Source organism: Moschus berezovskii, chromosome 1 (assembly GCF_049115385.1).
Source record: "Moschus berezovskii isolate FMDL1 chromosome 1, NW_MosBer_1.0, whole genome shotgun sequence".
Lineage (NCBI taxonomy): Eukaryota > Metazoa > Chordata > Mammalia > Artiodactyla > Moschidae > Moschus > Moschus berezovskii.
Genome location: NC_142460.1, coordinates 118815927 through 118840793, shown reverse-complemented (window position 1 = coordinate 118840793; position 24867 = coordinate 118815927). Strand labels below are relative to the sequence as shown.

Below are 24867 nucleotides of genomic sequence, written 5' to 3'. Positions count from 1 at the left end.
TAAAGAATCTACCTGCAATGCAGGAGACCCAGGTTTGATCCATGGGTCAGAAAGAATCCTCTGGAAAAGAGAATGGCTACCCACTCCAGTATTCTTGCCTGGAGAATTCCAGGGGTTGCAAAAAGTCAGACATGACTGAGCAACTAACATTCTCACTTTAATAGTTGATTTACAAGGTTGTGTTAATTTCTGATGTAAAGTGATTCAGTTATACATTTACGCACATTCTTTTTCATATTCTGTTCCATTATGGTTTATCACTGGATACTGGTTAGAATTCCCTGTGCTATACAACAGGGCCCTGTTGCTTATGCATTCTATATATAATGGTTTGCATCTGCTAACCCCAAACTCCCAATTTGTCCTTCCCTCACGCCCCCCTGAGAGGCTGCCATTTTCTAGCGTGTTCAAAGTTGGTATATAATATACAGTTTGAAAGGTTTAAAAATCAGTTTATTAAATGCTAACACTAAAGTATATTAAACATTGAGACTTAAGCATGTATGGATCCTCTAAAATTATCTCAAGGTGTGGTTTGAGGTCTGAGGAAACAGACCCAGGGTGCTTCAATAACTTACCTAATCCCACATCTCGTCATTGCAGCATTGCTAGAATTTGAGACCTTGCTATGGCATTCTCCAGGCAGCAACTGAATTTGTTGTATATGTTAACCCTAAACTAAATTAATTCATTCAACACATATTTATCTGTCTGCTTTATCCCAGGCACAATGCTCAATAACATTAGTGGTAATAATAATAGTCTAATACAGTCATCCCTCAGTATCCACAAGGAACTGGTTCTAGGACCCCCATGGATACCCAAACCCACGGATGCTCCAGTCTCTTTTGTAAAGCGGCACACTGCAAGCAGCCTGCCATCTCTGTGGGTTTCAACCTCAGATTCAACTAACATTGTGAATATAGAGAGCTGACTAATACAACAATGGACATAACACTTTCAGGCTCTTCCACGATACAACTTACTATAGTCTCGTGGGGAACACAAATGGAAATCAAATAATGATACAGATACATGCAAAATTATTAACATGAGAGGTTCGAGTAGCTTATCTAATTAGGAGCATCAGGGGAGACAGCCAAGAAATCCAAATGTGAGCTGAATTCTAAAGGCCATGTGGGAGCTATCCAGTTACGAGAAAAGAACAAGTATAATATGATGTGACTGAGGAGGCATTGGTTTCCTGGCAGAAACAGTGACTGCCAAGGCCTGTTACCTGGATGGGGTAAGGGCATATGGTTTCCTACAGGAATCATTGGTGCTATGGAGAGAAAAATGAAAAATATATGCAAGAGATGCCATAACAGTAACAGCTGTGTGCTATGTACTAATCTCAAACGCTTCATAAATACCCACATTTACTTCTCACACTAACTTTACAAGAGAAGTGATATTATCCATATTTATACATGTAAAGGGTTTCCCAGGTGGCTCAGTGGTAAAGAATTCGCCTCCAATAAAGGAGATGCAAGAGGTGTGGGTTTGATCTCTGGGTTGGGAAGGTCCCCTGGAGTAGGAAACGGCAACCCACTCCAGTATTCTTGTCTGGAGAATTCCATAGAATTTTAGAGGAGTATGGGAGGCACCAGTCCTTAGGGTCACAGAGAGTCAAATACGACTGAACACACACACACAGCACAGCAACATCCATGTGGAATAAGTGGAGGGTAAGCAACATGCCCGGGATAAGAGAGCCCTGAAGTGTCAAAACGAGGACAAACTGAGATGAGTGACAGTTTGCACTGCTCTTGTTGTTGCTGTTCAGCTGTTAAGCTGTGTCTGACTCCTTGCAACCTCATGGACTGCAGCACTCCAGGCTTCCCTGTTCTTCACTATCTCCCAGTTTGCTCACACTCATGTCCATTGAGTTGGTGATGCTATCCAACCATCTCATCCTTGGCTAACCTGCTCTTTCTCTACAAGGAAGTGGTGTCCCCTAGAGAAGCAAATATGACAAGGGTGGCATGCATCCTTTTCATACCCATGCCAGCACTGATATATGACTCCCAAGAGAACTACAAATTTATAAAATAGGTTCTAACCCTAGGAATATTTCATTTATTTGGCTAAAATCTATCATCAATAAGACAGCCTTTCCAACAACATGGATGAACCTAGGGATGATCATACTAAGGAAAGTAAGTCAGAAAAAGAAAGACAAATACCGTATGATATAACTTACATGTGGAATCCAAAATATGACACAAATGAACCTATCTATGAAACAGACCCACAGACATAGAGAACAGACCTGTGGTTGCCAAAGCAGGGAGGATCTGGGGGTCGGGGGGGTTGGGAGGTTGGGATTAACAGAGGCAAACTATTATTTTAGGATGGATAAACAAAAAGATCCTACTGTATAGCACAGGGAACTATATTTAGTATTTTGTGATAAATCATAATATAAAGGAATATGTAATATATATATATAAAGCTATGACAAGCCTAGACAGCATATTAAAAAGCAGAGACATCATTTTGCCAACAAAGGTCTGTATAGTCAAAACTGTGGTTTTTCCAGTATTCATGTACAGATGTGAGAGTTGGACTATAAAGAAGGCTGGAGCAACTCAGAATTGATGCTTTCAAACTGTGGTGCTGGAGAAGACTCGAGAGTCCCTTGGACAGCAAAGAGATCAAACCAGTCAATCCTTAATTGACTATTAATCCGAATATTCACTGAAGGACTGATGCTGAAGCTGAATCTCCAATACTTTGGACTGATGCTGAAGCTGAAGCTCCAATACTTTGGCCACCTGATGTGAAAAGCTGACTCACTGGAAAAGACCCTGGTGCTGGGAAAGACTGAAGGCAGGAGAAGTGGATGACAGACGATGAGATGGTTGTATAGCATCACTGACTCAATGGACATGAGTTTGAACAAACTCCAGGAGATGGTGAAGGACAGGGAAGCCTGGCGCTGCAGTCCATGAGGTTGCAAAGAGTCAGATACAACTTAGCAACTGAACAACAACAATAGTCACTTTATTGGGGAACAAATGCACTGGCAACCAAGATAAGTGAGTTTCCTTCTTAAATTCTCCCTTAACACTCTCTGTATACTCCCTCAAAGTTAATCAGAACTCTACATAACTGTTCAACTGTTTGTTAAATATCTTTCACTCATGCTGGAATTTATGATTCCGGAAGATAGCACCCTTGTCTGTCTTATTCACTACCATCACCCCAGAGGGCAGCACATTCATTTATTCTTAGTGAATGAATAAATGAATTATTGTGATTTCAGTCTTTAGCTTCTGGAATCTAGCCTCACTTGCTCTTGGATTCTGCTCTACCGTAAGTCATTTAGACAGCTCCCCATTGTTCAAGGTAAGACTAATAACTTTGAGGTGGTGAAGACTGGGCTGATTCAAGCTATTTACACATGCTGACAATGAACTAACCCACTTGTGCCACATGTGGCATGGGGTTCATAGCACAGGCTACCATCCCAGTATAGAAGTTCAATGCACATTATAACATCCTCTTTTCATTCCTATTGAATGTCCCACTCAGGCATTCACTGTCTTTTACCAGGATCCATATTTATTGAGGAAATGTTATGTACCAGGCACTAGATAGTATATAAATTTAATCTCAAAACAAGTTTGCAATGTTTGTGTTTGCATCTAACAGATAAGAAAAAATGAGATTCAGAAAAGTTAAAAAGTTTGTTCAAAGGGAGTTAAGGAGAGGAGGCGGGTGTGAACTCAACTCTATCTGAATCTGAAGGCCATGCTCCTGCAATGCCGTCCCCACCTGTCATTCTAATAACAGGGCTGTGGAGAAGGTGCATACACCCTGACTGGCTGGATTTGAATTCTAACTCTGACATTTACTGTCTGTGAAGCTCAGGCAAGTTATGTACAATTTTTATGCTTTCAATTAATTCCTCATTTGTAAAATGGATATATTAGCTTGCTCCTCTAATGGGAATTGTTCCAAGGACTAAATGAGTTAGTACATGTTGTATTAAGTACTAAGAACAATGCTTGGCACATAATAAGCAATCAATGATAGCAATCTTTATTCTTGACTATGCTGCTGTTGTTATTACTGTTACCAATATTATGTTCTATGCTGCCAATCACTCCACTGAACTGTACCCCTTTGGGAGGGAAGAACCAAAAGTGCCTGGAGCAGTATGTCCTCTAATTCTTCCAAATAACCCAAGAAGAAAAGATTTTTTCTTGGTCCAATTTCAGCAAACATTCAATGAGTCCATTAACTATGTGCAAAGAACTCTACCAGAAGCTACTGGGAGAAGGCCACTTCTTACTCTTTAAAAGAGTGATGGAGACTGGCTGAAAGCTTCACCCACAGGAATTCAGTAAGTAAGACAAAAATAGAAACTCAGTCAAAAAGGGCTTATATTGCATCCTTCCCCTTGTATAAAACAACCCCCCCTATATCTCTTCTATATAATGGGTTTTTGCCTAAGCCTACTTGATCTAAGGGTTTTGCTGGAAAAATTGAAGAATGAAAACCTTGTAATGTCTTTGCCGTAGCACTCAATTCCTTTATGACCTGGCCGTAACCTATACAGATTCACCTTGTATCACTCTCTCCTCTGAACTAATTTTATCCTAAAACTAACCTATGTAATGCTTCCCTGGTGGTTCAGATGGTAAAGAATCCTCCTGCAATGCAGGAGACCCAGGTTCCATCCCTAGATCAAGAAGATGCCCTGGAGAAGGAAATGGCAATCCACTCTAGTATTCTTGCCTGGATAATCCCGTGGAAAGAGGATCCTGGTGGGCTATAGTCCATGGAGTCAAAAAGAGTCAGACATGACTGAGTGACTAACACACACAAACACACACACACACACACACACACACACAAGCGCGTGAACACATAATAGTTTCCAGAACATGCTGCATACTCTCTCAGCCTCCATGCCTTGGCACAGGCTGTTTTCTTGTGGCCAGAAACATTTTTGTCTGATTGTCCTCCTGAGCTTAATTATTACCCCTCACTGCCACATTAAATTTTATACATAACTGTATAATTTTATGACTTTATTATAAAATGGATTAGCTTTACTTACAAATATTTAGGGCAATGTTGTATTATTGTAAGCTCCCTTCAGGCAAAGAATCACTTTTTCATCTTTGAATTTCTAGTGTCTGTCATAAAATAGGTGTTTAGTAGATGTTTATCAAATAAATTAATTTTAAAAATCACACTAAATGAAATATTAAATATCCTTCTATATTAACTGAAGACCTAAGGGAATGTGATAAACAGGGTGGACTTAAAAGAGTTAAAATACTCGGGTTGAAATACTCACTCCATCATTTACATGTTACATTGAATAAGATACTTAATATGCCTAGTTTTCTCATCTCTATAATGAAGCTAATAATGAATTCTGGTGGTTATTGAGGGCATTCAGTGAATCAATATACAGAAAATATTTTAAAGAGCTGTGACTCCATCAATAATAATGACTCCATCAATGTTAGCTACCATTATTATTATTTCAGGTTGAAATATAAAAAATTGTAACTGAGAGCCACCTTATTTAAGGACTAAATCAGTTTAAAATAACGTTGACTACAACGATATAATCTCATAATAATATAATTATCTTGTTTTTCCCTGATCAACACCCTTCCTACCCTTTGATCTTAACAGTTATCAGGTTTTTCTTTGAGGAAGCCTCCTTTCCACTGTTAGTCGTTATCAGTCATGTCCAACTCTGCGACTCCATGGACTGTAGCCCACCAGGTTCCTCTGTTCACAGAATTCTCCAGGCAAGAATACTGGAGTGGGTTGCCATTTCCTTCTCCAAGGGATCTTTTTGACCCGGGGATGGAACCTGGGTCTGCAACACTGCAGGCACATTTTTTTACCATCAGAGCCACCAGAGGCCAGAAGTGGCTCAAGAGAAACAGAATTGGCCCTGGGATGGTGAGGTGACCTAAGCTGGGCCTCTGATACTGAGACTTGCACTCTTGCTGAGACTAAGGGCAATGAAGTAATTAGAACATGAGCCTGCAGCTGCTGGTGGAAGAAAGCAGAGTCCAGAGATGGAGAGAGATACAATTCCCAACTAATCAGGTGATTTCCTAGACCCTGCTTTTTTTTTTTTTTAATATACACAAAACAGTGTTTTCAGCTTCATCCATTCTGAGTGGGGCTTTGGTACTAAAACCCACCATGTCCTGAGTAATGATCACAACCAGTCATTGTTAAGATGAAAGCCTACAATACTAAGTTACTATGTTATCAAGTCCTACATGGGCTTCAAGGTATCATTGTAAAGGGACTAGGTAGAAATTTTGTGTAAAACCAGAAATTTTGATCCAAATGAAGATGGAGATTATTTGCAAGGTTATCAAAAATTCATAGTCTCTTCATATTTGGCCAGAAACAATAAATACAAGACCCTAGAAAAGTGCTTTTCTGGTGTGCATGAAGATCCTGATAAGTCTGTAGAAAAGGCAGAGTCTGCCACACTCTAGACCATCAGGGATCAGCAGACATCACCATGAAAAATTTCCAATGCTTACCTTCTTTACTCCTCTGATTATTTGACATTTTTGTCTGACAAGGAATTCTCAGATTTTACCAGTTTAGTCATGAATTGTAAAAGATGATCTTTTTAGATAACACCCAGAATTTTAAGGGAAGTGTGCTGTTCTATAAGTGGTTCCTTGTTTGGCCTAATATTGCTAAACACAAAAGTAAAGGAACCTCAATAACAATTAATGTACATGAGAGATGTCATCTGGTTATTTTAGTTAAGTTTGCACAAGTAATGAAGAGTGGTTTATCCATTGAAATTGCAGAGGTTATACAACAAATGAAATTTACACAAACTAAATTTGTGAATTGACTAAAACAGAATCATCTACCCGGATTGAACTAATTCTGTACTTCTCAGGATTGTAACATCCAACATGATAAATATAATTAACACTGTTATCTATTATATATGAGTGTTGCAAAGTAAATCCTGAGTTCTCATCACAAGAAAAAAACTTTTTTTCCATTTCTCTAAGTTTGTATCTATATGAGATGATGTTTATTAAACTTATTGTAGAATCTTTTCTTGATATTTGTAAGCCTAATCATTAGGCTGTACACCTTAAACAGTACTGTATGTTAATTATATGTCAACAAACTTAGAAGGAAAAAAAGCAATAAATAAAAAAATTCTGTGCTTTTCAAAAAAAGAAAAGGCAAATTCTGAGGCTCTACCTAGAAATTCTGCAGCAAGCCCAGTATTTCTGCATTTCTGATGAACACCCCAAGTGTGCTGGAAGTCCACAGATATTAGCCATCCACTATGAGGAACATTGCCCTAGAGGATACAGTTTTGTTTAGATAATTAAAGTACACAAATCCAGCTGAGAACGAATCCCCAGAAAACACTGAAATGCAAAAATTCTCATAATTATTTCAGAAACCAAAAGAACTTCAAAGACTGAGTTTAAGCCCTAATTCTGAAGCAAATATGGGAAAATTTGGAAGTGTCTCAGCTTTAAAACTAAAGAACATAAATATTACACTCAGTTTTTTCTGTGTTACTTTTTTCTTTAAAAAAAGGACATGGTGTAGAATAAAAATAACTTAAAAATTTATTTCAAGGTTATAGTTTTATCAGTTTCATTACAATAATCTATAGTAACTTTCTAGTAGATCTTTGCAAACAATTAACAAAGGCGACCTTTGAGAATTTATCTCGGGGCAGCTATAATGAGCACAATTATAATAATTGGTAAGAAGCTTTTACAACATTCCATAATACACAAAAGACAACATGGCAAAATGAAATAGATTGTTTTCTGAGGACACCGCATGAATTTCACAAAGGAAATCTTATGCTGACTATGATGTGTACAGGAGTGATACAACAGTCATTTGATGCTGGATCATACACCATGGGAAATAAGAAAACCATTTCCCGATGTGTATCCATGTTTGCCTTTGCTAAGGGTCAGTGGTTACATAATCGTCAATGATGTGCCTAAAACAGGGAACTATCCAGCCCTTTCAACTGAGGCTTCCCAAAGAGAATCAAGCCCACATACTATAAAGCATCCACTGTACACAATGGATTGACTCTCCTGTGCATTGAAATGGTGCCAGCTCTTCACCATCCTGGGAAGAATTGAGGAAATTGTCTCGAAATCATCTTCTGTAGGGTTCAGTTGCCTTGTGAAACCCAGTTTAGAGAGGCTAACTAACATAGCTTAATACATACTCTGGGATAAACTGTTGTGTACCTTTATTTCTTCCAAGCAAGGTGGTCTAGCAATAGTAAATAATTCTCTGAGCAATTTAAAATCTCAAAAACAGAACCAGAAAAGTGATATTCAGAGCTCTCAAGTCATACTTTGTGCATCAATATACAGCTCTGTGCACAAGTGTGCACTGAGATTAGTATCAATGGAACTCCACTGCAGTTCTGCAGACCCACACAACAGAACTTGACAGCATGAATGTCCTGGACTCCATCCACATCCATCAGTTGTTGAACTGCCAAGTGTGCTGCATTATGTGGAGATCCTGTTCAATCCAAGGAAAATACAGTAGTACAACTTCAGCAGAATCGCAAAATAAATTCTTACTTGTTTTTTGCCGGGAGCTTTGTGAAAGATTTACACATTTCTAATGGGTTTCTGTGCAGAGACTGATAGTATCCGCTCTTGATTTTTGTGTCAGACCCTGCTAATGAAAAACACATTCTCCCTTCACTCCTAACTAATAACAGAACCCAGATAAACTGGGCACATTGGTAGGATGAAAGACTACATTTCCCAGCTTCCCTTGCAGCGAGGTAGCCAAGGAAAGCAGAATCAAAATGTTGTATGTAAGTAGAAAGAATTTCACTGAAGGGGCTATATTCTGTATCCTCTTCTCCCATCAACTCTCTCCCCACTCTACCCACCTGTTTTTTGCCTGCCAAAGAGTGTGATCAATGGAGATCCAACAACCACTTTGTGTCATGGAACTGACCTTAAGTGTAGAAGCTGTGTGTCAGAATGGTGGAACAGAAAGATAAAAACACCCTCCTACTCTGTCACATTGCTGCTACACATTTCTGGGCTGTCGACTCTAAACTCATTTAACATGTGAGGGTATAACACTTTCATCATGTTTAAGTCTCTGTTAATTTTAATTTTCTTTTGCAGTGGCAGAAACTAAACCTTACTAATATAATCTATATGCATTTTTCTTATTCAGGAAAGGCCAGGTGAATTAATAAACTAATTGGGATAAATATTTGAGAAGGTTTGCAAGCTCTAAAATTTGAATAATGCATATAAGACAAATAACAGGAAAGAGTAGTTTAAGTGGTCCTAAACATATAGAACAGAGAAGGCAATGGCAAGCCACTCCAGTACTCTTGCCTAGAAAATCCCATGGACGGAGGAGCCTGGTAGGCTACAGTCCATGGGGTCGCTACTAGTCGGACAAGACTGAGCGACTTCACTTTCACTTTTCACTTTCACACATTGGAGAAGGAAATGGCAACCCACTCCAGTGTTCTTGCCTGGAGAATCTCAGGGATGGCGGAGCCTGGTGGGCTGCCATTTATGCGGTCGCACAGAGTCAGATACGACTGAAGCGACTTAGCAGCAGCAGCAGCAAACATATGGAAACAAAATTTTTCACCTGTTAAAATGCATATAATTTTTAAACTGCATATAACATAAAGAGGAATTCAGATTAAAAAATAACTAAGGAAAGGAAGTCAGTACAATGTATAGTATAAATGAAAATTACTAAAATTAGTATCAAGGTTAATAGCATAGCATATAATGTATACTTATCAAAGGTGACAAACGGGACCAAAGAAGTCTCACTTATGGACAAACTGTGTATTTCTTATTTGTGTACTGGTTCTTGATATCTTTGTGTGACCTATTCATTCTATATCTCTTTACATTAAGCAATCTACTTCTGGGACAAATGGAAGACTGTGGTCTTTTAGCTTTTATGTACAGCTGACAGACATCTTTAGAAAAATTCCCAGGACAATAGAAAATCATTGACATGCTTTTGATGTCCAGTGAGACTTTCAAGTCTGATATTTGCTCTGTACTCTAGAAAAGGCATTAAAATATTTTAAACAGGCCTAGCAAAAGGGATTGAAAACATAAGATTGTATTTAAAATAAAGTCTATTTCTTAGATTGCTTTTGATTATCCAAGCAATAATTTTATTTCAGTGTTGCTCAATAATAATAAGTATTTGTGCATATGGTGAATATTTGGTCCATAATATTTTCGTGAAGAAAATATTCATGTTATACATCTTACTAGGATTTTTGAGCCATCCAAACTCTTGCCTATTCCAGTGTTAGGTGGACTTTGAGGAAAACTGTTAAGACTCACCTCTTCAGTGTAATCTCAGTATTATTCTCTTAATACCTTCAAATCCTTGTTTTGTTTTCATATGCAAATGTATTCAGTTGTGTTTATGTAAATTACTGGCAAACACTGTTCTTCACTCTGACTTACTTAAGGCAGTGTGTAGGTATCTAATTAGAATGGTTTACCTATGGTCATCTCAGTTAATTGCTGAATACTCTCAATGTTAAGCAAAAGTGGAAAAGATCTTAGATGTCTAAAAAAGATTCTATTTCCAAAAAATGATTTTTCTCTATCACTAACTTCTTATGACAAATATACAAAACAACTTTGAGATGGCATGATAAAGATACATTACCCCTGTGACATCCATAACCTTGATGGCTGCCAGCTGGCCCGTTTTGACATGACGACCCTGTAAAAAAATTTGTAAATAATTCAGTTCTGATAAGCAATATTAGTATTAGGCTTCAACTGTAACGAACAATTATGTAGATCAATGTTACAGAGTGCCAATGGGGAAGACAGATAGATAGACAGACAGAGAAATCTTAAATGCTTTGTAGATCAACCTCTATTTAATGTTTATTTTGTAACTCATGTCCTTCGCTTTGTCTTTTGAGTTTGTTTTAGCAGCTTTTGTCAAGTTTAATAGAAGAGAAAATGTCAAATAATGAGGTTCTACCTCCTCTCCAAGGTGTTAGACGGGGGCTTGAGTAGGGTAAATGGAATTTCTGGGTGGAGAAGACGCAAGCATCTCCTCTGTCAGCAAGCCCTTGGTATGTGAAGAAATGCTAGTTTCCTTGATTATTAAAATCTCTTGTATTGTGGCAGCCTCAAATGGATATGACTCTGCTGGAGTTCACTTGAGACTGCTAATATATCTTCATCTTAAAAGGGGACGTAAAGGAAAATAGAGAGCAATCAATCTGAATTTGTGATCAAAGAGACACTATTGAGCCCAAGGAACTGCTTCCCCAGAGTGGGTATCTCTGGCTTTTTTAACTACAGGAAGCATCAAGCACTTGGAATGGGATAAGAACAGGGTGTGGAGAGGAGGATATCCTCAAAGAGAAGCTTTATCTGCATGAGAAACATAAAGTCTATACCTGATTCTCAGACAGGGGCAAAGATGGTCAGTCTCACTATTTCTAAATGCATTCTTTACGTGGCTTCTAAAATACATTTTACCTGCCACTGCTATCAGGCAGTATAATATACCTTCCAAGGCAAATCCCTTTCACCTTCTAGATCACAATTTCCTCATCTGAAAAATGGAAATTATGACAGTACCTAACTCATAGCACTGCAAGGAGGATTAAATGAGACAGTAATTGTAACATGCTTGACAGTGCCTGACACAGAATAGCTGTGAGAAGATGCTGGCTGTAGTTGTTTAAGGCCCTGTCCTGTGATTCCTTTTAAGTGCTGTCTTCCCTTTTAAGTTCTACATTTCATGAAGGAAAGTGCGTGCCTCATCATTGCAGTCCTAGTGCCTGGAGTAGTGGGTGTCCAGCCCATAGGCGGGGTGGCATGTTTCTGAACAGCAGCAGTTAGTGAGGGCACATCCACCTGAAGCTGGAGGAGACAGGTTTGGTGCTGCCTGTCACTTTTCTTCTCACACATCCCAGCTCTGTGTATGCATCTACCTGATTCTAACGTGCTTCCTTCACCTTTCAACCCCCATTCTGCTTCCTGTCTTTCCTCCTCATTCAGGAAAAAGCACAAATAAGAAGACTTTAAATCAGTAATCCAATAATGGTCACAGATGTACTTCAATTTTCAATAAACTGAGGGAGTGGGTTGAAGAGTTACCACACTAAGAGTGCTGGACCAGAATTCCAGAGGCCTGGCTCTGCCCATGACCAGCTGGTTCATCAGAAGCATGTTATAACCATCCATCTGGGCCCCAGTTTCTCCATCTGCAAATTGCGCTCTGAGGTTAGAGATGGGGGGAAAAGGTGTCATTCTTAACACCCCAAGGAAATTTAGGAATATTTAGTTTTCACAGTGACTGAGTGGAGAGAATAGTACTGTGCTATTTAGAGCCCAGGGGCCAGCAACACTGACTTCCTGCAGAGCCGGAGGGCAGTCTCATACAAAGGAGAAATAGCAACAGCGCCCTCTGTTGATAAACACTGAATGACCTCCAGGGTTTTCCTGGTCCCAGTAAGTCTGTGATGCTGTAATGGTGACCTTAACAAAGAAATCAGCTGCTTCTCTTTGGGAATAGAAAGTCTTTAAAGTAAGGGTCATTAAATAAGGACTATTTCTCTAATATAGCACTAAAGAAGGGTAGGAGCACTGCAGACAGGGTCTGGCTGATAACACACAGCTGAAATTTCACCCTGAAATTCTTTTAATGGTGCCACACAGTCAGGGAAGGAGAATGTTTGGGTATGTCTTGTGGGGACCTCTAAGAAGTGACCCCTTCCTGGCTCGCCACTGGGGGGCTCCCACCTGCTCTTACTTTGTGGTCCTTAACAAAAAACTTGCAGCAGTGGCCACAGGACTGGAGAAGGTCAGTTTTCATTCCAATCCCAAAGGAAGGAAATGCCAAAGAATGTTCAAACTATCACACAATTGCACTCATCTCACACGCTAGCAAAGTAATGCTCAAAATTCTCCAAGCCAGGCTTCAACAGTACATGAACCATGAACTTCCATATGTTCAAGTTGGATTTAGAAAAAGCAGAGGAACCAGAGATCAATTTGCCAACATCCGCTGGATCATTGAAAAAGCAAGAGAGTTCCAGAAAAATATCTACTTCTGCTTTACTGACTACGCCAAAGACTGTGTGGATCACAATAAACTGTGGAAAATTCTGAAAGAGATGGGAATACCAGACCACCTGACCTGCCTCCTGAGAAATCTGTATGCAGGTTAGGAAGCAACAGTTAGAACTGGACATGGAACAACAGACTGGTTCCAAATAGGGAAAGGAGTATTTCAAGGCTGTATATTATCACCCACTTATTTAACTTATATGCAGAGTACATTATGAGAAATGCCGGGTTGGATGAAGGTCAAGCTGGAATCAAGATAGCTGGGAGAAATATCAATAATCTCAGATATGCAGATGACACCACCCTTATGGCAGAAAGTAAAGAAAAACTAAAGAGTCTCTCGATGAAAGTGAAAGAGGAGAGTGAAAAAGTTGGCTTGAAGCTCAACATTCAGAAAACAAAGATCATGGCATCTGGTCCCATCACTTTATGGCAAATAGATGGGGAAACAGTGGAAACAGTGAGAGACTTTATTTTGGGGGGCTCCAAAATCACTGCAGATGGTGACTGCAGCCATGAAATTAAAAGACGCTTGCTCTTTGGAAGAATAACTATGATCAACCTAGACAGCATATTAAAAAGCAGGGATATTACTTTACCAACAAAGGTCCACCTAGTGAAAGCTATAGTTTTTCCAGCAGTCATGTATAGATGTGAGAGTTGGACTATAAAAAAAGCTGAGTGCTGAAGAACTGATGCTTTTGAACTGTGGTGTTGGAGAAGACTCTTGAGAGTCCCTTGGACTGCAGGGAGAGCCAACCAGTCCATCCTAAAGGAAATCAGTCCTGAATATTCATTGGAAGGACTGACGCTGAAGCTGAAGCTCCAATACTTTGGCCACCTGATGTGAAGAACCTACTTATTTGAAAAGACCCTGATGCTGGGAAAGACTGAAGGTGGGAGAAGGGGACAACAGAGGATGAGATGGTTGGATGGTATCACTGACACGATGGACATGAGTTTGAATAGGCTCCGGGAATTGGTGATGGACAGGGAAGTTTGGCATGCTGCAGTCCACGGGGTCACAAAGACACGATTGAGCGATTGAGCTGACTGACTGATAATCTAACACTAGAAAAGAAAACTTACTTCTCCTCCATTTAAAATCTCCCTTCCAAGATGAAATAACTGTTCTTGATGAGTCTGACAGACAACCAAATAATATACCTTGGGGATGGCAGTTTGGGTTTAAATGAGATCCTAGAGGTGGAAAAATTAGCAGTCTCAGTTCAGAGCCAGCAAGGGTCCATGCTCTGGAACAGGAAGGTGGCTGAGCTGTCAAACTTTGATGAGGGGGTCACCAAGAAAGCTGCCCAGCACAAGTTGCCTTTTACTTCACTGGGGAATGCCAAACTAAATTAGGATCCAGATGAAGGCAGGCTTTGAGGGGATGGCTAGGAATCAGCTGACCTATAATATCACTAGACACCTGAGGCACATCAGTGTTAAGACAGTGTTCAAAAAGGTGACTTTATAAAGTCACAAATAAATTGAATAGGAAAAGCCCTCGAGGGGCCTAATCTAATCCTTCTTTTAGAGATCAGGCCAAAATCTCACAACTAATGAAGACCTAAATCCAGGATGCTTTTTCATCTGTTCCACTTCTGCTTTCCAGCTCCTGAATGGGAAATTTTATCACTAAAATTTAAACATAATTTTTTAAACCAACCTTTTCATATTTTATTTAATTTGAATTAAACATGAGCCATTTGTCCCTGTTTCATGTAGGATTTTGAGAGCAGGGAAACAGGGAGGATGTTATTATTACAAAAATATGTGAAGTGAAAATTCAATACGACTAATTTTAACTTATTCCCAATTACAAGAGAAATTTAATTTGGATCTAAAGTACATATTCAGCCAAGGAGTAAAAATTAAATTCTGGGGGAAAAGAAACTTTAAAGGAGACAAAGAGTTAAAATTTTTTATCCTTGAAAATTAAGGGCAAATATCCCATTAAATTGCAATTGCTGAGTCATTTCTTAATGAAAGATGAAGAGTTTTTTTCTACTGACATAACCAACAATAACAAAAATAACAGACTAAATCTGGAAACACAAAATTGGCATTCCACTAGGACCCAAAGCCTCAATCATGTCCTGAAACATAAAAAGCCCTCCGAAAAACAGGAGGAAAAAAAAAATCAAATCAAGTCAGAGAGAGCAGAGGCCGTGGGGTCACTCAGCTGGCATGAACCTATGTCCCCCCAGAATAGAGTTTCTCTGCCGAGTTTATGATTAACCTCTCTATCCAAAATTTTATTCCGTTTCTAGTTCCACATCTGTTCCCCTTGAAATTGACAAGTATCATAGAAAAGGGGGGACTGGAACTGAGCAGGACCCTGTGGGGCCCTCCTGGGTGCAAAGCCCCTTCGTGTCTCCCTTATCTGGTTTGTGGAAAAGAATTTAGTCTCCTTAGCCCTTCCCTGAGTTTCAAAGAGCAGATTCAAGAAGTTAATGATTCAGACAAGAGTCACTAGGCATCCAGTTCCCTCCCAAAGGGGTACAGATAACAATCGGATGTGTATATTTGAATTATTCTGCAGAAACTAAGAAACCCACCCAGGTAGAGGATCGTGACTACATGCTGACCACAAGCATGCAGACCCCAGACTGGGAGGAACCAGAAGGTTGAGTTCCAGAAACACCATCCTGTTGCCTCACCATAAACCCATCAGAAGAAGGTCCATGAGCTGATCAAGGATCCTTATGACCCTCTCCCCTAATACTGTCTTTAAGAACACTTACTTGAATGCCATTAGGGAGTTTGGGTGTTTTGAGCATGAACCACCCATTCAACTTGCTTGGTCCCTGCAAGAAATAAAATTTCTTTGGAGAGAAATCTGCTCCAGACTCTCAGCATTTAGGCTTGTTTGGCCTCACTGTGCATCAGGCACATGAACTTGGACTGGACAATAGGTGGGAGCACTCAATGCAGGTGCTTAGACAGACTTACAAACCCATTCTGCTTCCCCTTCTTTTTATCCTTCTACCTCACACTTGAGGAGTACAGTACCTTCATGGATTATAGTACCTACAGCTCTCTAGAACTACAGGTTCCACATTCACATATACATTCAGTCCAACTCAAACAGAAAATACTTGGGCAAGAAATTCTGGGACGTTCCAAGAAGCAAAACTTGAGTTTATCTGCATGCCTGCTACTATTTACATTGTATTTATCACTATTTACATAGCATTCACATTGTATTAGGCTTTATAAGTAATCTAGAGATTATTTACACTATACTGGAGAATGCGTGTAGGTAATATGCAAATACTGTGCTATCTTATGTAAAGGACTTGAGCATCCACAGATTGTGGGACCCAAGCAGGATCCTGGAATCAATAAGCAGCCCAATCCCCATCCCACCATAGACATGGAGGGACTACGTTGCCCCTTTACTTACTCCCTAAAATAAATACAAGAGGAAAACAATGGTTGTGTCCAAAATAGCCACGCAAGCCTGGTCTCTTCTATTGCTGTACTAAGGAACAGTAAGATGGCTTAAAACTGCTGGCTCAAGGCAAGCCTGGAAGAGACTCCTTTCATTTCTAGGTCACTGAAATACATTTGTTTCTAACAGCACAGGAGAAAATCGGGGCTGAGGAAAATGCAGAAATTCTGCCCACCATCTCCATTCCTCCTTGTCCAAGGACTCACACAGGTAGAGTGCTTTTAGTTCTTTGTGCTTAGCTTAGATTTGATCTTGCCTTTATTGGGGAAGACTTCTTCAACTGCCTAATTTCAAGCAAGTGCCCTTACCTTTGTGTTTTCACAGCATCCTGCACTAACCTACCAATTGTAATCCAATACTGTAATTTTCAAAATGTGCACCATAAGAACCATGAAAATAAATTAAATGAAATAGAAAAAAGCAAAACAAAGCAAAATGCAGTGTAGAGCATGCAGTAATGGCAGCTGTTGTTTCACAGATTAAATGTTACGGTTACAATGATCACCTGTCTATCAATGATATTGTAAAACACAACCCAGATTCTCCTTTCAAGACTGAAGTAGCTGACAGCTCTCAGCCAAGGCCCTCTTGGAACTACCAGAAGCCCAAGGTCATGCTCCCTCCTGGAGACAGCCAATTCCAATGGCTGGCTGATATAGAAGTATAAAGGCTCAGGCCTTTAGTTTTAAAGTTGGGCAATTCTGAAAAGGCTGCTCAGCTCCTGACCTCTCCATGAGATGTCTGAGGCTTGTCTTGAGATGTGCATGTGTGCTAGGTTGCTTCAGTCGTGTCCAACTCTTTGTAACCTTATGAACCTTAGCCCACCAGGCCATGGTATTCTCCAGGCAGGAATCCTGGAGTGGGTTGCCAGTCCCTCCTCCAAGGCATGAGATTGCATTGCAGTTAAACTCCTTCCTCTGCACAATACTGAGAGTGCTACTCAGTCACTCAGTGTCCAGCTCTTTGTGACTCCATGGACTATAGCCTTCCAGGCTCTTCTGTCCATGGGGTTTTCCCAGCAAGAATACTGGAGTGGGTTGCCATTTCTTCCTTCAAGGGATTTTTCCGATCCAGGGATCAAACTCATGTCTCCTAAGTCTCCAGCACTGCAGGTAGAGTCTTTTAACATTCTGCACAATGCCAGCTTTCCCCCCCCCCCCCCACTACAGGTGTAGATCCTAAGAACACTCTCCAGTATAATTTCTACATACATATATTTCCATCTCAGGATCTGTTCCCTGGGAAACTCTATCTAAGGCAATTAGTACCAGGAATGGCCTGAGAAGACAAGCTCTCAGAGTAGCTGTCAATAAGACTCCCATCACTGGTTGTAGGTGGCTCACGGATAGTCCCTGGCACAATGCAGCATTGTCGCTGTCAACACGTTCACTAGTGGGGAACTGGAGTAGGTTACAGGTGCCAGGAAACACACCAGTGAGCCCAATATTTCAGACTTCTGAGAGGTCCTTAGGAAACAGTAGTTTAAAAAAGTAGAATCAGATGGATTTTGCAGACAGTCCAGTGAAGACAGTGAAAACCAGAGGTGACTGATCATCAACTGAAGGCAACATGTGAAAATCATAAGGGAGGTCAGATTAAATTCTGAGGTCTGTGCAATATCTTTAATCAAGATGGGAACATCCCTTCTGAAGATGCAGAGGGCTCCAGGGATGAGGGGTTTCAAGCTTCCAAGTGCATCAACTTGCATGTCTCTATTCCAAGTTTCAGAGCTCATTTCTTCTTAATCAGGCTTGAACTGACGACTCAACTTTTATTTTACTCTAATAATTCCTGAATCTGGTCCTCAGCTTTTTCTATGCTCAGGCTGCAAAAGATAAGAATCTTTTTATGTTCTACCCATTTGCGGGGAGGGGGGTAAATGGACAATAGCAGAGGTCAAGCTTGAGAAAGGCATGGTGAGCAGGAGCTTGGACCTCTCAAGAATGGGTGGTAGAGGAGGGATATGTGAGCATCAGGTGCAGCTGTTAGACAATATGTAATGGTGGGGGCTTCTTTTTACAACTTGGCTTAGGAAAAGAGACCAGCCAGAATTCTAGTGGAACTGTTTCCAGAACTTAGTATATAAAGCATGTGGATGTAAGCATCAGTAATTGACTTAGTGGATACTGTGGGGTACTACCCAGACTCCTTTTTCAGGACTGGTACACTCTGTGTCCTCCAGGAATTGCCCTTGTCAAAGAGGGCATTTGGACCCAAGGTCATGCCCCTTATCTGGAGGAAACAAACATTCAATGATTAGCTGATGTAGGAATACAAAAGCCAACATCATTTACATCAAAGTGGAAATCTCTGAAGGCCCATCTCAGCTCCAGAGCTCCTTTTATGGGGATTGCCTGGGGCTTTGGCAAGGCCAAAAATTCCTTCCTCTGCCCAAATCTGTCTTCACTCTCTTAGAGGTGTTGATCCTGACAGCACCTCCCCAAACACTTCCTACAAGTAAATATCTGTCCTGGGAATTTGTTTCCTAGGCAACTCAACCAAAGCATCTATCTATCTACCTATCTGTTTTCTCAATATTAATGTAACATAATCATTTTTACTCAATCTGGGGTGAAAGATTTTAGAAAAACTCTGAACTAAAGGGTGAATAGAATAAACTAGGGATTTTATTCAAGCATTAGGAGTTATATTCCAGATAACAAGAACAGCGTGTTCAAAGGTCCTGTGGTGTAGCGATTTGAGCATTGAAGTAACTGATGGCAGGCCGGTATGACTGGAGGAGACAGTATTTGTCTAATGAATACTTACAGGGTCTCACAGGCCATTTCAAGAAGTTCTACCTTCATCCTAAGACTGATGGGCAGTCACTCTAGGGTTTGAAGCAAGGTTGTAGGGTCATGAAGTTTGCCTTTTGAAGAAAAGTTCTCTGGAGGCAGGGCAGGGAACAGGGGAAACTAGAAAAGACGATGGAACAGTAACACAGTCTTGCTTAGCAATTCATTTGCAAGATAATGGAAACTTGGACTAGGATGGAAGTAATGGAGAAGATGAGAGGTAGAGAGAGTCCAGAGAGAGTCAGGAGGTCAAATCAACAAGATTTTGAGAATGAATGGGATATATATTCACCCCCATGTTTTCCAGAGTGCTTGACATAGCAGGGATTCAGTAAACATTTGCGAAGTAACAGACTGAACGAAGCAGTGACATCTGAGGGTTGTATTCAGGTTCTTGGGCAATACCATCCATACGACCATATTAGTTTCTTCCGTCCCCCACTCCTGTGCCCTATGTCAACACACACACACATTTTTATCCAGTCACAAAGTGTACAGGAGCAGATGAGGCAGGGCTGTGAGCAGGAATTACAACCATTTCACCCATAAATAAATTAGAAGATGATTTTAGTGGATGAAGTTCCTTTAAACTCTGTGGAGGCCAATTTACTTCCCCTCTGCAGAGATCACAGAGAAACTAGAAATTGGTTTTAGCTTTCCTTCTGAGAATGAAGGTGAACACCGATTTTTCACTCACGATTAAGATTAAAGCATAGTTAAGATACCTATCTGAACATCTTCAGGAATGCAACCCTTCTTTGACACATGTCTTGAGGCAAAAAGGTAGATAAGACAAGTTTATGAAAAGACTTTGAAAATCCTTATGATCAAGGAACAAGAATGTTCACAGAATATGCTTGGCACGGTGTCTGCTCCTACGGTTTCCCCAGGTTATTGGGGTCTCTATTTATCCTTGGCCTGCACATGCCATTCATCTGAGACTTAAAAATTCCTCCTGATCACGTAAGCAGAGCCCTCATTGCTCCCACACTGTGGTAAAGATGAAGCAAGGTAGCGATACAGGACAGTTCCCAAGCAACAGCTCTCTAACTCAACACCACTCACTGTGAATTCCTTTGCTTGGCACCTCCAAGAAGCAGAAAATGGATTGTTTTCAAGATTGTTCAGGGCTGGGCCAACTGAGAATTGAGGCTTGCTCACAGAAACAGGGCAGGGAAGAAAAGCCCATGTCTCATTTTTCTTTTCAGAAACTAGCATTCCTGTCTTTATGGCTGCCAGTTTGGCTTAGTTTATAAAAATCAAAATGGATGATTAAAAGGGAAAAAAACCAAACAGCGATAATTTTTAGCAGACAATAGTTAATATATGCAGATTCCATGGCAGGAAGCCTGATGCCTGTACCCAGGAAAGGCGTGCACAGCTGAAGTGACAGCAGTGAGGAGCAGACAGGTTGTGGGGTGATGAGAGCTCAAAAAAGGAGCAGAACCAGTCTCTTGGCCATGGCCTTAAGCCAAGAACACATTGCCCAATAACCTCCTCGCTCAACCCCTCAAATGAGCACAAAACAGAAGATCTTACTGGCTCTCATCTGATTTATGTCACAGAATTACCACAGTCATTTGTGGTTTCTGTACATTAATTTCTGGGAGGACTAAGCCCCCTAGACATGAAGGATCAAAGGCAGGGGATAGGACATCTGCGTGCAGCCAGCTCCTCAGCCTCCCCGATATTCTACTGCTCCCCAATCACCATGACAGCCTTCCTTGTCCTCCAAGTCAGGGTGGTACGTGGGGATACGTGCGGCATTTAAAAGCTCTGGTTCCTGGACACCAGTACAGAATGAAGTTTATACCCAACCTCAGTAAAGGCTTCCCAGGTGGCTCAGTGGTAAAGAACCTGACTGCCAATGCAGGAGATGCAAGAGACGCCGGTTTGATCCCTAGTTCGGGGAGAGCCCCTGGAGTAGGAAACGGCAACCCATTCCGCTATTCTTGTCTGGAAAATTCCCTGGACATAGGAGCCTGGCAGGCTACAGTCTATGGAGTCACAAAGAGTCATATACAACTGAGTACGCATGCACTGCTGCTGTTGCCGCTGCTAAGTTGCTTCAGTCGTGTCCGACTCTGTGCGAACCCATAGACGGTAGCCCACCAGGCTCCCCCGTCCCTGCAAGAACACTGGAGTGGGTTGCCATGTCCTTCTCCAATGTATGAAAGTGAAAAGTGAAAGTGAAGTCGCTCAGTCATGTCCGACTCTTAGCGACCCCATGGACCGCAGCCTTGCATTCAGTAAAAGGAGAAAACAACTTTCTGACAAAATCTTCCAGAAAGCTAAAAGTATTCAACTTAAGCAGTCTTCTTACAATTTCTGTCATGAAAATGTTCATTAATTAAATGTTCTCAATTTTTTAAAAGTCAAAGCAAAAACCCTATCTTGGCTCTCAATGGTTAGTTTTGGTTTTTATTGGGGTGGCCAAGTGAGATTTCTGTACTCTATGAAATCTGAGAGTTAGGCCCAGGTGTTTTAAAATACAAGTGCATAGAGTATGGTAGAAAGGCCAGGAACCTCCTTAAGATACAAAGATGGGCTGTTCTTGATACAGTCTGTAAAAAGTTAAATGTAATAATATATATAGGTCTTAATAACTTACACTAAATAATCCACGTGAATTGTATGGAAGCCAATTTCCCTTTCCTCTTTAGTCTGTAACGCCATGGGCCCTTCAGTCTACCAGGCACATGGCTACTACATGCTAGGAAACTCCTCAGGACTCTGCCTTATGTCTATTTAATTCTCTGACATTGTCCAGGACAGAATTTTGCAAAGAGTAGGTGCCAAATCATACTGAGAAACAGGAAGTTTCCAGGCCTAGTGGACCTTATATGCTGCCCCCAATCATGGTGAAAAGCGAGACTCCAGTGACCCATCATGGCTCAATCTGTGGGGCACTTGATAGAACTGGGGGAAATTCCTACTCAGGAGGGGCAGAAAGGTTTTTTCTTAAGAAAAAAGAGATTGTAACTATGGCTCCCGGTATGGAAACTGTAAAAGACTCACTGGAAAAGACCCTGATGCTGAGAAAGATTAAGGGCAGGAGGAGAAAGGGGGCAACAGAGGGTGAGACGGTTGGATGGCATTAGACTCGATGGACATGAGTTTGAGCAAACTCAGGGAGATGGTCAAGGACAAGGAAGCCTGGTGGGCTGCAGTCCATGGGGTCACAAAAAGTCAGACAGGACTGAGCGACTGAACAACAATAGCAATAGGACCTGGAGGAAGAAGCCACACAGTCTGATGTGAATGTTTTGCTCAAGAAGGTTTTGTGTTTGTTCTTTCAGCATCCACATTGGGTCAGAGTAACCTGGAGACGGGAGAAGACCTTAGCATTCTGCGATTCAGATTCTCGGTTTACCTGAGGAAGAAAGTCAGGCAGAGGAAGATATGACCAGAGAAAAACCAAGGCCCTGATGCTGCCCAGCTACAGTTTCTCCATCTCTGCCTCCCCTTTTCCTGAAAGAATACTAACCCCAGGCAGGCAGGCAGGCACGCTCTTGGCGAAGGGCAGCCTATTTTTTTAGATTTCGAATCAATAGCTCCTTCTCTAGGGACTATTTTACAGGCAACTCAGTCTTCCCCTGAGGACCTCGGGCAGACCCTGTGCTGGCTTCATCCCACCTCCCAGCTGCAGATTAAGAAGATATATTATGTTGGCCCTCCAGGCCTTGCAAAGGTTTGTCAATTACAGCCCGAAACCGGCCCTGTGGTCAGATTTACGACCACGTGGTCAGGAGTGGGCGGGGTTGGCTTTGCATCACGAGGCACCACAGGCGCGGGGGCAGAGATTAATCATAAAAAGACGGCCCTGCATTTCATTTCAACTAATTTATGGCTTTCATAGGAAGCCAGTCCACCCACAGCACCGTCTGGGTCACTTAATAACAGAATGTCTTCGGCAGCAGCAAGAGCAGGTTTCGAGGCTCAGAAGTGTGTGGAAACAGAAAGGACCGCACCCCAGGTGGAGAGAAAAACAGCGCAAAGGACCACAGTGTTCCCAGCCATCATTCATGGGGCGGCAGGAACACAAATAGGGACCCATTTGACTTTTTATCAGGACTGCTGATGAATAAACCCTCTCCCACAGTGTCCTCAAACCTCCAGAAGTTTTAATTAAAACAAAAAAAAGTGTCAGCAAGAGACGCACTGGAATGTAATTAGGGCCCACCAAATCTAAAGTAATATGGGAGAAAAAAAAAGACTAGTAATGAAAGGGAAGCTTTCATGTTCTTACTGAATCCCTGCTCTGTTGCTGACACAAAAATCAATTTCAATAGGCTTTAGTTGTATCTGAGCAGGAACACAGGCGACAGATGAAATTTAGTGAGCAATTTACTGGAGTCATAAAGATTTCCATGACAGAGAGGCTACAGTGAGTGCTCTCAACCAAATGCCTCCTCTGTAAGAACCCTACAAGTATATGTGTGTGTGCCTGTGCATATGGATATAGATGGGGTGGGGATTTTGAATAGTTATATATCCTTTAGCCTAAAATAAAAAAAGACACCCCCCACCCCTTACCTCACAGCCTTTAACGGGTAATTTTAGCTCCACCCCAGGTGATACTTGACTTCCCAGGCGAATCAGTGATAAAGAATTCACCTGCCAGTGCAGGAGACTCAGGAGAGATGGGTTCAATCTCTGGGTGGGGAAGATCCCGGAGGAGGAAATGGCAACCCACTCCAGTATTCTTGCCTGGAGGATCCCATGAACAGAGGACCCTGGCAGGCCACCGTCCATAGGGTCTCAAGGAGTCGGACGTGACTGAGCACTGGCGATGTGAGGGGATACCTGGAGACATTTTTTGATTATCATCACAGCTCGCTGCTGCCACTTATATCTAGTGGGTAGAGGCCAGAGGTGGTACCAAACCTTCTACAACTTACAGGACACTGCCCCAACCCCAGCAAATAATTATTGGGCTCCAAATGTTAATCCGGCCAAGATTAACAAGCCCCAATTTAAAATAATTTCGTATTTAATAGGTGCTCAATGAATGCTGAATTCTTGTCAATGCCATAGTCCCCCAGGTGCAAAGTTTACAAAGATCAAAAGATAAATAAACTCCTAAAAAAAGAAAGATAAGGTCTTGCCTTTTGGGATCTCCATTGCAGGTGGAGAGCAGATGGAGGTGTTATTGTTCCTTCTTTGTTTGCTTAGCAGTGTTTACAAATGAGGGGCTTATTCTCAAATTCCAACATGCATGGCCTTTTACAGGGACTTCCCTGGCAGTCCAGTGGTTAGTATTCTGCACTCTCACTGCCCAGGGCATGGGTTTGATCCCTGCTTCCCACATGCTGCATGGCTCAGCCAAAAATAAAATAAAATGATGGAACATTTATATGAACAAGGTTCTCCTCTTATCAACATCTATGGTCTTTTAGAACACAGGTAATACACAATAGCCTGTGAGATCACTCTCCACCTGGCTTTTGTGTGTGTTAGAAGGCCAATTCCAAAATCT

The 24867-nt window shown here is 41.2% G+C and overlaps 1 protein-coding gene across 9 annotated transcripts in view; it reads right to left on the bottom strand.

The window, feature by feature from the left end:
- TNIK (TRAF2 and NCK interacting kinase) overlaps positions 1-24867 on the bottom strand; it is a 410743-nt gene that overhangs the window by 156206 nt on the left and 229670 nt on the right. For all 9 annotated transcript variants that reach the window (XM_088839141.1, XM_055409944.2, XM_088839149.1 and 6 more), the window contains exon 3: positions 10708-10764. In XM_088839141.1, coding sequence (XP_088695267.1) covers positions 10708-10764 — 57 coding nt within the window. The remainder of the gene's footprint in view (positions 1-10707; positions 10765-24867) is intronic.